Consider the following 16,022-nt stretch of genomic DNA (forward strand, 5'->3'; position numbering starts at 1 on the left):
AAGCAATTTAAGATTGTTAGTAGAGCAAGGTGACAAGATGTGGTAGAGACCATTGTAGTCCGAACATAATACCCTGAACGGATCGTGTTGGGCATATATCGAACTACAATGGCTGAGGAGTAGAGGACGAAAGTTTCTAGTCCTTCTACTAGGAACGTTAATATTTAAGCATGTTAGTTAATGCTGGCTGTCTATATTTCCGTAAATAAGATTGTATAGAAACATGACACCCAACATCGTTCTACGGTTTGTTAATGATGGTAAGTTGATTAGTAAAAGTCTACTACGATAAGAAGGGAGGTAAAGATTTGCATCCCAATTAAGTCCCCTAAGCGCAAAAGTAAGGAAGATTTTTTGTACTGATTCAATGTGATCTTGGTGTACTCCATATTGAGGATTCCAGACACACGATCCATACTCAAGAATCGGACGGACCAGTGATGTATATAACGTTTTAGTTATTTACAGGTCATTAAATTCTTTTGACCATCTTTTAATAAAACCAAGCACACCCATAGCTTTATTAACCATGGTAGATATATGGTCGGTAAATTTAAGTTTCAAATCTAATAGGACACCTAGATCCTTAACCTGAGTTAATCGTTCTAAGGCGTTCCCATAGCCTGATGAGGACTAGATCGGTAAAAAGACATAAGTTTACATTTCGATCCATTAAGATTTAGGTTATTTGCTAAACACCAATTTTGAAGTTTATCCAAATCGGATTGAAGTCTAGACTGGGCGCTAGTAAATTTATAATGAAAGCGTAGCTTAACGTCATCAGCGTACATAAGTACAAGTGAATTAGTTAAGGCAAGGGGCAAGTCGTTAATAAACAATGTAAAAAGTAGGGGTCCAAGATGGCTTCCTTGGGGCACCCCCGATGTGGCGCGAACTAAACGCGAGGTAACATCTTTAAAGAAAACACGTTGGGTTCTCCCTGATAAGTAGCTCGAAATTCACATAAGAAGATCAGTTGGGAATCCCAAAAGACTGAGTTTACTTATAAGAAGCGAATGGTTAACAGAGTCAAATGCTTTACTGAAGTCAGTGTATATGACGTCTGTTTGTAAGCCATTCCGGAAGCCATCCGTGATAAAAGATGTTAGCTCCAATAAGTTGGTAGTGGTGGAGCGGCGCTTCATGAAGCCATGCTGGCACGGAGTTATTATTGAACTACATAGGTGTTGCAAATGTGGAGTGATAAGTTTTTCCAAAAGCTTTGGAATTGCTGACAATTTAGAGAAGCCTCTATAATTAGCAGCGTCGGATTTTTTCCCTTTTTTATGCAGCGGAATAATGAAGGATTCCTTCCACATAAGCTGAAAGATCGAAGTTTCCAGCGATAGATTAAAGAGTTTAACAAGCGGTTTGCACAGTGCCTCGGCGCAGTACTTCAGAACACAGCCTGGTACTCCATCAGGGCCTGGCGAATACACGGGCTTAACCTTAAGAAGATCCGATAACACACCACTTTGATCAAAAGATGGGCAAAATATAAGGTTGGCTGATTTGATATTATAAGTGTAAGGCTGAGCTAAACTGCTGCTAGGTGAATAGGTAGTTTGAAAAAACTGTGCAATGAGATCGGTCATTGCTTGATCAGTGTTCGCATAAGAGTTCTCAAACGTAAGCAGTGGGGGAAAAGATACATGTTTACGCTTAGTGTTTACAAAGTTATATAACTGCTTCGGATCCTGAGTAAACTGAATCCTGCAGCGGCGAATATAACTCCTATAACATTCTGAGTTATGCACGGTGAAATTGGACCTAGCTACTAAGTATCTTGAATAACCAACTGTGCAGCCAGATAATCTATGTTTAATTAAAAGTCTACTTATACTATTCTTTAAATTTATAACGTGCCTTGTATACCAAGACGGATTCGTTGAAGCGGACGGATATTTCCACGGCACGCAAACGTCGAAAAATGGGTTTAAAGTGAAATAAAATTTTTGTAATTTTATATCCTCACATGTTTATATCCTCACATGCCAGTAAATCAGACCAATCGAATACCGAGATTAACATATTTAACTTTATGAGATTTAAGTGAAGACTTAAGGTCAAATGAGGAATTTTTTTCGATGGAATGCTCAAGAGAGGGATAATATAGATCCTCAGGGTAAGAAAGGGGCAAAGTAATTCCATCAGGATCAGAAACGAAACATAAGTCCAACAGCCAACTTAAAGAATTTCTAACGTGGTTAATTTGCCCGAGTGACATGTCAAACATGCCCACAGGGAAGTCGTGGTGGGAGTTAAGCTGTAAAGACGGTGAATTTTCAACATTTGACCACATAAGTTCTGGGATGTTAAAGTCAACCAGAGCTATCAGCTGGTCACCATCAGACAGACGATCGAAAACCAAACGAATAGCGGACAAATGTTGCCAGTATGTTGGCGGTTCGGACGAAGGTGGTATGTAAGAACAGGTAACTGGACAAAATGATTTTAATACAAAGAAATTCGATGTCACCAAACTCTTGTGATTTTACCTCTTTAGAAGCGAATTTTAAGTCTACAGAAATTAACACTCCTCCTCTCCTTCGCAGTGTTCTATCACCTACTTGGAAAAACTACGGAGCTTAAGATCTCCGGCTTTAACCAAGTTTCTGTAAAGACTATAATGTGAGATGCAAAGAAAGAACTATCAGAATACAGTTTGGGAAGTTTACTTCGTAATCCTCAGTAATCTGATAAGTAAGAGTAAGTAAAGACATTAGTTTTTTAAAACTACGGAGGATGAGGTCAAAGGTCAGTGGCTTCCATCTGGTAGCTCTGGATGACTTTATAATGCCACAACTCATGTGGTCTAATGTTGATAATTCACCGTCTTTACAGCTTAAATCGCACCACGACTTCCCTGCGGGGCAAATTCACTCGGGCAAATTAACCACGTTAGAAATTCTTTAGATCGGCTGCTGGACTTGTGTTTCGTTTCTAATCCTAATGGAATTACTCTTTCCAAAACTTTGCCCCTTTCTAACTCTGAGGATCTATATTATCCCACTATTGAGATTTTAATCGAAAAGAATAGCTTAATTGACCTTAACTATACACTTAAATCTTATAAAGTTCGTTTCATCCGTAAGGCTGAATTTATGAAACTAAATAAACTTATTAACTAAACTAAATTAATTTGTTTTGGAGCTTGGTGATATAAATATTGCCATACAAAAATTTGATCAACCTTTAAGTATATTTTTCGACGTGGAAATATCAGTCCGATTCTAATAATTCCCCTTGGTATACAATTTCACCTATTAAATTTAACGAACGTCATGAATAGACTTTTAAATAAACATAAATTATCTGGTTGTACAGTTAGTTATTCAATATACTTAGTAGGTCGGTCCAATTTCACCGTGCATATCACAGAATTTTATAGGAGTTATATTTTCCGTAGTCGGAGTCAGTTTTCTCAGGGTCCGAAGCAGTTTTATTACTTTGTAAAGACTAAGCGCAAACATGTATCTTTTCCTCCTCTTCTTACGTTTAAAAACTCATATGCGAACACTGATCAGGCAATGGCCGATCTCACAGTTTTTTCAAACCACGTATTCACCTAGCAGTCCAGCTCAGCCTTACACTTAGAATTTCGAATCAGCCAACCATGTTTTTTCCCATCTTTTGTATAAAGTGGTGTGTTTTCGGAGCTTCTTAAGGTCAAGCTCGGCTGTGTCCTGAAGAACTGCGCCGAGGCTCTGTGCAAGCCGCGCTCCTTAAACTCTATCGCTGGAGAGTTCGATCTTTCCTCTTATGTGGAAGGAATCTTACATTATTCCGCTGCACAAAAAAGAGAAAAAATACAATGCTGCAAATTATAGAGGCATTTCTAAATTGTCAGCACTTTCAAAGCTTTTTGAAAAAATTATCACTCCACATTTACAGCACCTATGTAGTCCAATAATATCTTCGTGCCAGCATGGCTTCATGAAGCGTCGCTCCACCACTACCAATTTATTGGAGCTAACATCTTTTGTCACAGATGGGTTCCGGAATGGCTTACAAACAGACATCATTTACACTGACTTCAATAAAGCATTTGACTCTGTTAACCATTTGCTTCTTACAAGTAAACTCAGTCTTTTGGAATTCCCAACTGATCTACCTATCTGGATTTCGAGATACTTATCTGGAAGAACCCAACGTGTCTACTTTTCAGATGTTACCTTACGTTTAGTCCGCGTCACATCTGGGTTCTTACTTTTTGGACCCTTGGACCCTTACTGGGTATTATCGACTTGCCCCTTGCCTTATCTGATTCACTTCTACTTATGTACGCTAATGATGTTAAGCTTTGTCTTCAATATAAATTCACTAGCCCAATCTAGACTTCAATCCGATTTGGATAAATTTCAAAATTGATGTCTAGCAAATAACATAAAGCGTAATGGATCGAAACGTAAATTCATATCATTTTATCATCTACCGATCACCAGGCTTTGTACTTTCTCTATGGAAACGCCTTAGAACCGTCCTAAATTTGAAACTTAAATTCACCGACCATATATCTACCATGGTTAATAAAGCTATGAGTGTGCTTGGTTTTATTGAAAGATGGTCAAAAGAATTTAATGACCCGTACATAACTAAAACTTTATATTCATCATTGGTCCGTCCGATTCTTGAGTATGGATCGTGTGTCTGGAGTCCTCATAACGGATTACACCGAGATCACATCGAATCGCCCTTAGAGGACTTAATTGGGATTCAAATCTTCACCTCCCCTCTTATCATAGTAGACTTTTATTAATCAACTTGCTTTCATTAACAAACCGTAGGACGATGCTGGGTGTCATGTTTCTATATAATAAAGACAGCCAGCAACACGCTTAAATTTTAACGTTCCTAGTAGAAGGTTCCTAGAAACTTTCGTCCTCAACCTCTCAGCCATAACAAAAACCTCAACTGGTTCACCTTAATTCCGGTATCTTGAACATTTTTCTTGATGCTTTCAAAATGTTCTTTTTCTATGCGAATTTCACCACGACGCCCGTGTACCTTTAAATCCATCTACCATGCCCAAGTAACCTGGTTCACCTTAGTTCCGATATCTTGACCATTTTTCTTGATGCTTTCCAAAATGTTCTTTTCCTATGCGAATTTCACCACTACGCCCATGTACCTTTGAATCCATTTACCACGCCCAAGTAAGTTACTAGTTACTTGGCCGTCTAGAACTGCTTCCTACTGCTTTTTTTTTTATGTTTTCCCAATTTTCGCAACACAAACACAAAAACATCCACTTCTAAAGAATGGATTTTTCGAGTCGTCTCGTAGGTTTATTCAATTTGTGGATATGTTAGACATAGTATGTCTACATATATACGGGTCTTAACTAATGATACTTTTCTGACTCTTGTTTAAAACTAACGATCCCGCTGTATCAATTACCAGCCTTGTCTTAACTATAGCTATCTTTGGTCCTCAACCCACTGCTATTGTACCAGGGCACCCAGAACATTACGCTTATTAAGATAAAAAAAAAAACAATAACATTATTTTTGTTAACACTTTACAATTTGCTTTTAGGGTTGGAAATGTTTTTCGTGGAATCTGAACAATTTTCAAGCACAGCTCTCATTTGGGAAAAACTCTTTTCAAGACTGTTGGAAAACTTTATGTGGTTTGTAATCTCACAATGTCGCCAAGAAGATATGGCCAAAATGATATCATGTTCGCGCGGATTATAGCAACAAGCATAGCCATCATCTACAGCTGGTCCGTATCCCATAAAAGCTTCATATTTCGTGGCCACTTGCGATGTGGACACACGAAAATTTGAAGACTTTATAAATCCTGGTGACGAAAAGAAATCGGGAATAGGCAGACCGTTCTCAAGAGCCATCAGCTTCAATCCGAAAAGATGACGATCAACACCTTTTCCTTGTAGGGCCAACTTTGCATACAATTGGTGCCCCGCCACGGCTTTGCGAAGTTTTTCAGCACGTTCTTGGTCTGTGAATTTGAAGTCTAGCATTGAGCGACAAAAATCGAGGGATTCGTTAGAGCAGGATCGTATTGTTTCTGTACGACCGCCATCAAATATACGCAAGTGAGCAGACTCATATTGCGCTGCTGGTTCTGCATGCAATCTGTAAATGTAAATAAAAAATTATTTGTTACGCAACAGTCGAACAATTCATTTATGACACTTTACCTATAAAAGGCCAGTTGCATTGCTATTTGTATAAAACTGTCTGGTCCCAACCTTTGTTTCTTTATAAAGTCCTTGCCATAACCTTGAAATTTAAGAACTTTCATCTGCAGATTATTCACAAGTTTGTCAATGTTCTTTTGCGCAATAACAAGCCATTGCTCAATGCATTCATTTAGAGGACAAAACTCTATTTTTTCAGCAGGTGTAGCGTTTGTTGATCCGTCCTCACCAAATTTTGGATCCTCTTTTCTAAAATAAAAAATACCAGAAATAAAAAGACAACACTAATTAAAAATAACCTAATGACAATTCCACTCATCACTTCTCACATTCTTTTAACTACATAGTCCATCATCATGGCGATGGGCTGACCCTCAGCTGGTGAATGCTCATAAGTGAACCCCACATTTCCATTGGGGTTCAACACAAGTTGAATCGTTTTGTCCATCCACCGATTACCGCTGTTTACTTTGCTGCCATTCCCGTGAATTAATGATAATATCAATTCTTCGTCCTCTTCGTCTTCCTTTATACTAGTACACTCATCAAGGGATACAGTGAACATTGCGCCTTGAATGGATTTAAGAGCATCCCTATTGCGAGGATAATTTGATAAGTGCTCATAAGCTTCAGCCCAGTTGTCTCTTGAGTCGGTAGACAAAATTCCATACGGTACACCAAGTTTCGATTCATTTGCGATTATGTTTTTCAGTTCTTCAGCCAGATTGTCAGCAGCAATTAGTTCTCCCATTGAATTGTATATATTCAACTTGTAGAACTAAGTTGTATAAAATATATTTTTAAATTTAGATTGCACAAAAATATATGGGATTTTTCTTACATGGTTCTTATAAATGACCACAACGTAGTCAGCGCATGGATTATATACTAATTCATCGGTACCTCGTTTTGGAATGCGACAAGTTCCAAATACTTTTCCAAACTGGCTATTATCCAATTCCAATTTACCCATCTTAACGATTGGAATCTTATTTGCGTGCACCATATTGTTAAACTCACCTAATCCAAAAATAACTTTAGATGCATATTTGATAAATGATTCAGCGTCATTAAATTTTTGCCTAGGAAAGGTCATGCCAGGACTGACAAATACAGTAACCGGGGATCGATATTTTAAATAAGCAGTTTTTAACCAACGGTGCGCTAGCCAATTTCTCTCCTCGTTGCCAGCTTTTTCCAAAAGTTCTTGCAGATCTTTTCCCTGCCTCTTTAAAAAGTCGTCGGTAATTACTTTTTGCTTCTTTAGCTCCTCTGCAGATAACAAGGGTTCGACACTGTTCATAAACCGTGTTAGCGTTTCTTCAAGTGGTAAGACATGGTAAGGCAAGAGATTTGTCTGCTTTGCACTTTTTAAGGTGCTGCTAAATCTGGCCAAAAACAATTGGTTGGTGAAAGTGTTTTGCGTCTGTTGTGAGACAGAACTTTTGGCCTAAAAATATAAAATAATTTTTACTAAAATATGGTTGTATTCGTTTTTCCAAGAACTTGCCAAATTCCAAAAGACCTTTCTATTCTTAGGAAACCTCATTATGTTTTTTTGGGGATTGATTCAAATTTCTCACTGAAAGTAAAAATAATTATTATTAATTTTCATCGTTAAGTTCTTTAGCTATTATGTAGTTTGATATTGATATAAATAGTGATTTCATATATTTTCATAATGTGATATTACGATTTCTAAATAGATTATAATTGGCGAACCTTTGACCATCAGCTAATAAACTGAATTAGATTAATGAAACCTATCGCACTGACCACGTAAACAAAGTGCCAACAAAAGACGTATGACTATGTATGTATAAGCGATCGTTTTCTCACAGAAACACATCCGCTCAAAATACTTACAAACATCAAATGGCCTTTTTCAATTATAAAGAAAGAAATGTATGATTCGAACTGCTGGGATAATGAAAAAAATTAAATATATATATTTTATTTTATTACGTCAAATTTTGTGATGAATGTGGAAACAATCTATCGATATTATATTTCTACATATGCATATGTGTGTAGGGATGGGATTAGGGATGCATAAATTACATATGCAGCTTTGAGCAGGGGTGCTCACGCACTGCTTATGGTGGAGCAAACTCCAATACCTTTCCCAAAATCACAGATTCGGTGCAAGATTTTTTTAATTTCGTAACACTGAATAAAATTGTTTTAACATTTGCAATGGGAAAACTAATTAAAAATTAATAAGTAAAATAACTAAAATCAGGGACCGTAAATAATGATTATGGTTATAATTATACCCTTGCAGAGGGTATTATAATTTTGGTCAAAAGTATGCAACGCAGTGAAGGAAACATCTCCGAACCTATAAAGTATGTATATTCTTGATCAGGATCACCTCCTGAGTCGATATGAGCATGTCCGTCTGTCCGTCTTTCCGTTTCTACGCAAACTAGTCTCTCATTTTTAAAGCTATCGAGTTTAAACTTTGCACACACCCTTCTTTCCTTTGCAGGCAGTATATAAGTCGGAGCGGCCGGGATGGGTCGACTATATCCTATAACTGCCATATAACTGATTGATCGGAAATGCCATAACTTCGTTTTTTTTCAAGTTAAAAGGATGGGATTTTCAATGGATGCCTCTTTGGGCAAAATAATTCTATATGCCAAATTTCATAAGGATCGGCCGACTATATGCGATCCGCTATATATCTAATAATATAAGATGCGTGGCGCCACCTAGAAGACTGCGACTCAACTGGAAGGGTATATAAACTTCGGCTCCGCCCGAAGTTAGCTTTCCTTTCTTGTTTTTATTTAAAAAAAAAAAAACATTATTTTCTAAGCGAAAAAAAATTGCAAATAATTATTATTTATAATTATTTGCGAAAAAAATAAAAAATAATCATCATTCTCTGAGTTCTCTGACTCAAGTTCCGAGGCTACATTGTCACGCAGGACGGCATTAAAGCCAATGCCGATAAGGTGAAAGCAATAAGTAATATGAGGCCCCCTACTAACACGAATGAACTGATAAGTTTTCTTGGAATGACCTCATAATTTAGGAAACTATGCCATAGGTGCTGACGAAAGAAATGCTCGCGATAGTATGGGCATTGCATAACCTTAGATCCTATCTCTATGGCACAGGGTCAATTAAAGTATACACTGAACCAAATACTTACGTTCTCGTTGGGCAATCGCAATGAATTGAATCAGAGTATTCTCCCGGATGTACAGAATAAATTTTTGAATCTTAAATGGCTTAGTCAACGGGCGATTTTGGCAGCCAAAAACGTTGATGTTGACGAAATTAACTTCCAGATACAACTGTTGTTACCAGGCAATCTGATGTCTTTTAAATCAAACGACACTGTTGTTGATGAAAATGAAAGTGTACATTTTCCGATTGAATTTTTAAATTCATTAGATATTCCTGGAATGCCACCACATAATCTTCGATTATAGGCTCCCCTATTATTCTCCTCCGTAATTTGAATCCACCTCAATCATGTAACGGTACGCGTTTGGTCATCAAAAAGATCACCGGAAACATTCTTGAAGCAACCCATTTGGCTGGGAAGTTTAAAGGAAAAGTGGTCCTGCTGCCACGTATTCCGATGATACCATCAGATTCTACCATACCCTTCAAAAGGCTACAGTTTCCAATTCGATTAGCTTTCGCCATGTCTATAAATAAATCTCAAGGTCAAACAATGTCCATTTGTGGTTTAGATTGGAAAATTCCATGATTTTCTCATGGGCAACTATATGTATGTTGCGTGTTCACCTGTTGGGAAACCGTCGAATCTATTTTTGTTAGGTAAAGATAGTGTTAAGAGGAGCCCCTTAAATAATGGTGTTAATCCAATGAGTTCCGTTTCAAAACTGTTTTTTGTTCATAGACTTCTCTTACAAGAAAGATACATGAAAATCTTAAATCTATTTAAAACTACTTATCAACGGACAGCACGCTGAAGTGCTATGTGACTTAAGTGATTCAAGTGGACCTCATAAATATTAGACTGCTACTCATAATATATTAGACTGCAGGAAATCGTTTTCAAACCATGCTGTTGATTACTTATTCCCATGGGTCCGATCTCTTACATTCTATCTTTGGAATTCATATCGTGTTCAATTCTTAAACAGACAGGTTAACCAAAAACATTGTGCACCGATTGGTGTTAAATTAAATTGAAAGTATTTATAATTCAAAAAAATACATATTAATGTTTAAAAGTTTAAGACTATCTGCCTTGCCTACCTCATTCATGAGTTTAAGCGTCACATATTATTTACTATATTATACTGCAATATACTTTGTAAGTTATAAATTTAAATGGAAATAAATACAGATGGTATTTGTAAAAAAATATGGTGATCTCCTTATTTGACTTTCTACTACTATAACATTTTAGTACAATGAAATTATTTACGATCAAAGACGAAAATGTTGATTTTAGTATACAAATTCACTGGACTGAGATTTGAAGGGGAAGTACGTTGAACACAATTAATTAAAATGTTCTTACACTTGATATTAAGCAAAAATCAATAGGTACAAAATAAAAATTTATCAGATTTATTATTTCCATTTAAATTTATAACAAATAAAGTATATTGCAGTATAATATAGTAAATAATATGTGGCGCTTTAACTGAGGTAGGCAAGGCAGACTGTCTTAAACTTTTAAACATTAATATCTATTTTTTTGAATTATAAACACTTTCAATTTAATTTAACACCAATTGGTGTACAATATTTTTGGTTACCCTGTCTTTACCTTACACAAATAGATTCGACATACATATAGTTGCCTATGAGAAAAACATGGATTTTTCAAATCTAAACCACAAATGGACATGAATTGAATTTACACTTCAGTCTAAGTAACACGTGGCCGGCTATACTAACACCAAAAATTTAAAAAGTGGAATTAATTGAATTATACGGTATTTCGTTCACTACAAAATAAATTTAATTAATTTTATAGACTAATAAATTAAAATTGCGACTATAATTTGAGATTTAAACTATCCTATCTCTCAAGTTGGATCGAACTGCACATGTTGTGCGAATTTTATTATAATCGGTTAAGTGGTTTAGGAGTCCATTGAAGACAAACATTGTGACACGAGATTTATATATATTAAGATTAAAATATATACTCTTCAGCTTTTGATTAGACATGCTATCGATAGTCTGCATACGATCTATCCCCCGCTAGATGGTGTATTCCTAAATCCCTTCTTTTCAAACCTAGCCGTCACAACATCACCCCACCAAGATCTGACTTGGTGGTAAATTCACCAAGGCACATCCCGCCATTAGTACTGGCGCAAATCTTTTGCATGATAGCGTCCGACTAATTTACCTTGGAGATCATCAATCTCATAATAGAAGTTTCCCAATTTATGAGCAATTTCTTCAATCTCATAATAGGAGTTTCCCAATTTATGATGCATGCGTGCCTTCAGAAATGCTGGCCCTAATTTTGCGTTGTAGCCGGATTGAAAGCCACTTTGCCACAAAATTACGGCGAAAGACCTCTTGGCCATTAGCAAAACTTACTTCCCTTGATCTCAGATTATAACGATCCCTGTTTTTGCTATCCTTCTGTTGAGAAAGTTTCTTTGCTTTAACTCGAGCCAATTCAAGTGAGTCTTCTCTACTGAATGCTACTCCTCTATCCTGGAAAATCTCAAGCGAACTTAACAAAGCATATGTACCACCTGATTTTACCATGTATTGGCCAAACTCCATATAATAGGGTGACGTACCAATTGCTGAATGGGTGGATGACCTCAAAGCACAGCAAATGTTGCTTAAATATGCGTCCCAGTCTTTTTGGCTGACATCAACATAAGATCGGATTGCCGTAAAAATTAATCGGTTAACGAGTTGTGACTCATTTGCTTGTGGCGAATGGGTAGCAGTCAGCTTGTGGGTAATCCTATGTTCCCTCTGAAGCTTTTGAAATTGTTCTGATCTGAACTGGGAACCATTATCAGATGCAACTGTTTCTGGAACCCCGCAGAGGTGAAACCACTCTTCTTTTTGATATTTAATCACGACTGCTGCTTCCAGTTTCTTAACGGCTTTGACAAATACAAATTTTGAAAAGTGGTCTAAGACAATAAAGATAGCTATATTCCCACTCCTTGGACGAGGATATGGACCCAGAAAATCAATATAGCATACGATTCAAATATGAGCGTCACCCCAACAAACCGGAATTTCAACCAACACCCATCCCAAACTACCCGTGTGAAATATTGCATATTGATGTATTCACCTTAGAAAAACGGGTATATCTAAGTTGTATCGACAAATGTACTAATTTCGCCAAACTCTTCCCCCTACAATCCAAGGCGTCAATCCACCTCCGTGAAGCGCTGTTAGAGGCCCTACATTACTTTACGGTGCCTAAAATAATAGTGTCTGACAACGAAAGAGGTCTCCTTTGCCCAACGGTACTAACTACCTCTGGAAATTGGAGATCGAATTATATCATACTCCTACACAAAAGAGTGAAGTCAACGGACAGGTGGAAAGATTCCATTCAACCTTCATAGAAATTTACCGGTGTTTGAAATGCAAATACACTAATTTCACGAGCGCACAGTTAGCATTGATCGCTGTAGACAGATACAATAATTCTGTCCATTCAGTAACAAACATAAAACCCGTCGACTTATTTTGAAACGCATAAATCACACAGTGCTACAAAAAAAACAAAAGTGAATGAACTTTTCAAGTGGCATAATAGAATTCCTATTTATCTGGTCTATCTAGTCTGGTTCATCTGGTCGAGTATAACACAAAACGGTGTATGAAATATTTTTAACACCCTCAAAGTCTTGATTTATGGGTCAAAACCCGTTTTTTTTTCGGTAAAAAATAAGGACAACATTCTTACACAAGAAACGGAAATTATCGCACTTCATTCGTGTTTTTCGCATTTTGACGCCAGTTTTTCGGTACAGCTTACAAAAATTCTTTCATTCATACCACATATTCAACGTTGTCTCATTAATTCTAAATAAAACGAGACAAATTTCATCAAAAAATTATGAAAATTGTTGAAGTTATAGCGCTTTTCCCAAAAAAAAAAACAATTCGACCTTGCGAGCTTTGTATAGGAATAAGAGCATATTCCTTTCTTCTGACAAAAATGCTGTCATTCATGCCACATATCAATGTTGTCTTATTAATTCTGAATTAAACGAGACAAATATAATCAAAAAATTATGAAAATGGTTGAAGTTATAACGCTTTCCCGACGTCATACGTCATAACATCAAAATCCGAAAAACACGAATAAAGTGCGAAAATTTCAATTTCTTGTGTAAAAATTTTGTCCTTATTGTTTAAAAAAATCGAAGATATATTTTTTTTTTCAAAAGCTACAACCATAAACTATTCAAAAACACCCGCAATTTTGAAATCAGTTTAAAAAAACGCGTTCAGGAATTTTTAAGCGAAAAAAGGCCTAAAAAACGGGTTTTTAACCATAAATCAAGATTATGAGGGTGTTACAAATATTTCATACACGGTTTTGTGTTATACTCCACCAGATAAACAATTCCTACTATGTCACTTTAAAAGTTCAGAATCACTGCTGCACTGTGTTATCAGGGATTATCGAACTTTAAAGAGAAAACGCTTGAAGATGTTAGAGGCCTGATCGAGCAAAGTCAGACTATGGCCAATATAGGACATAATAAAAATAGGACGGAACCTAAACAGTACGAGTCGGGGAATAAAGTTTTCGTCGCTAATAAGCAAATTAAAACCAAGGAAAAACAAAGTTTTAGACTAGAGGAAGTCCATGAGAATCGCGGGGTTACGGTAAAAACTAGGTCAGGGAAAATTTTACATAAATTAGACTTGAGAAATTGAGGAAAAAGAATAAAAAAGCGCTTTATGAACTTGTCCATTTAACACGCACACAAAAACCAACCGTTTGTTTAACACACACAAAAAACATTAAAACATAAAACATAAAATAATATAAGCACGAACAGTATATACACAAGTCATTCTTTTCTTCTGGATCACGATGCTCTACAAGTCTCACACTTATCGGCCTCACATCAACCGCGCGCATATTCAAGTACGACCATCGTTCCCCTGCAGCAAGGAGCAGTATGGCGGATCAATGGAGTATTTAAAGTAGGCACGGCATCAACTTGATGACACTAGCCGAGAGGCTGCAACACTGACGGATCACCGTGATAGCGCAATAACAAGGCACTACCTGGAGCAAGCAGCGGAGGGGATAAATAGAGTCATGAGGCCACCATCGCGCAAAGTTCGGTCAATAAACTGGCTGGGTTCACCCTGGAAGTGAATTGCAGGATCACCAAACGCGGAGGACTGGAATGTGATACTCAACTCAGAAAGGATGATCGCCGAGAACAGTGACCAACAAATCCGGATCAAAGCTCGACTCTTCGATTCGAGCTATGAATCAATTCTACAATTGAACAAAGTGGTAGCGAGAGTCAATGCAATAGACGGCGGCCTTCATGCGGTCACGGCAACACACACAAGTCAATCATCCTGGCTGACCAAGGATGAGGCGAAGTCACAAGGGCATGTCAACTTGCCAAAACTGGAGTGGCAAATACAAACCTCGTGGATCACGAGGAAATCGAAACAATACTCGGTGAGGAGTTATCACCCAGCACTGCTATGTCTCGACTCCTCATCATCAGGTTATCAATATAGAATACCTTAACTCAAATATGATGATATGTTTTAATAATGTGTAACGTGTAATATACATTTAGACGTTCAAATGCGGAACATTCTTGTGATCATTTTTACAATAAATTGTGAGCAATTGAGCAACGAACATTGAGCAAGTGAGCAACTAAATAATGAATAAGGAAGCGAAGTAAATGAGTTGACTATTTCGAAAAAAAAAGAACAAGTTAACATGTTCACCAAAATGGGCAATATTTACTAAACACGAATACATGCAAAATAGCTTTATAAGCTTTGCGTAGAATTTGAAATCGATCAAGAATATATATACTTTATAGGGTCGGAGATTTCTCCTTCACTGCGTTGCACTTTTTTCACCAAAATTATAATATCCTCTGCAAGGGTATAATAAAACCACAGCACATCCACCTACGCTGCAATCGAAAGTATAGCAAAAGCTAAAATAAAATCAAATCCATCAAATTCACTTTTTTGACGAAAATTATAATACACTATGCACCGTCTAAAACTATTTGGTCCCCAAACGCCAAAGACTTCCAGTTTCTACGGTCGGTTTATGAAATTATCACTTTAATTTATTAATAACACAGACCGACAATTTCCAACTTTTTTTTTCCTCCAGGCATAATTTTACCTACTCCATAATCTTTAGGCTCCCCTGAACCAAAGTCCAGAACAAACATAGGTTCTATCACCCGCAGTTTCCGCGGTACACCTAAGAGAAGAAATCTATCAAATTTTACCATATATTGAATTATGTAGACCGTGTAATGGCGATAACCATCATTGTTTCTAGTACATATCATTTTTTAAATGTATGTATACCAACTAACATTTCTGCATTAATTTTTGGTCTTCTATGATTTTTTCCCAAACATTTTTCTATGGAAGATTTTAATTTTCTTACTGAAATCAGTAGATCATAACATGTTTTAATTTTGGATATAAGGGAAAACTCGATTAAATTGGAGTTTTTAATCTCATATTTTCAAAAGTCATAGTATCGGGGCATGCAAATATCAGAGACAACGGAGCTTCTTTATTTTATTCGGCGGAGAAACTTAGTAGATTCAAACTATTCTTCAAATATCACTTTTGGGGTAGATTGAAGTAAGGAAGTAATTTAATGTAGCCTTCAAAC

General features: G+C 36.7%; 1 protein-coding gene across 4 annotated transcripts; it reads right to left on the minus strand.

Moving 5' to 3' along the window:
* Positions 1–5,504: 5,504 nt before the first annotated feature.
* LOC26514914 (carnitine O-acetyltransferase) lies at positions 5,505–8,339 on the minus strand. 4 transcript variants are annotated; one of them, XM_044716551.1, is made up of 6 exons: positions 8,287–8,339; positions 7,677–7,748; positions 7,008–7,616; positions 6,496–6,944; positions 6,167–6,415; positions 5,505–6,101 (listed from the first exon to the last, which is right to left on the minus strand). In XM_044716551.1, the coding sequence occupies exons 2-6, from the start codon at positions 7,713–7,715 to the stop codon at positions 5,522–5,524; spliced, it is 1,926 nt and encodes a 641-aa protein (XP_044572486.1). In that variant the 5' UTR covers positions 7,716–7,748; positions 8,287–8,339; the 3' UTR covers positions 5,505–5,521. The 4 variants fall into 4 exon arrangements, with proteins under 4 accessions (XP_044572486.1, XP_014759557.1, XP_014759558.1 ...); XM_014904071.3 differs by lacking the exon at positions 8,287–8,339 and adding an exon at positions 8,132–8,242; XM_014904072.3 differs by lacking the exon at positions 8,287–8,339 and adding an exon at positions 8,033–8,195.
* Between the last annotated feature and the right edge of the window lie 7,683 nt (positions 8,340–16,022).

This window comes from Drosophila ananassae, chromosome 3R (genome assembly GCF_017639315.1).
Source record: "Drosophila ananassae strain 14024-0371.13 chromosome 3R, ASM1763931v2, whole genome shotgun sequence".
Classification (NCBI taxonomy): Eukaryota; Metazoa; Arthropoda; class Insecta; order Diptera; family Drosophilidae; genus Drosophila; species Drosophila ananassae.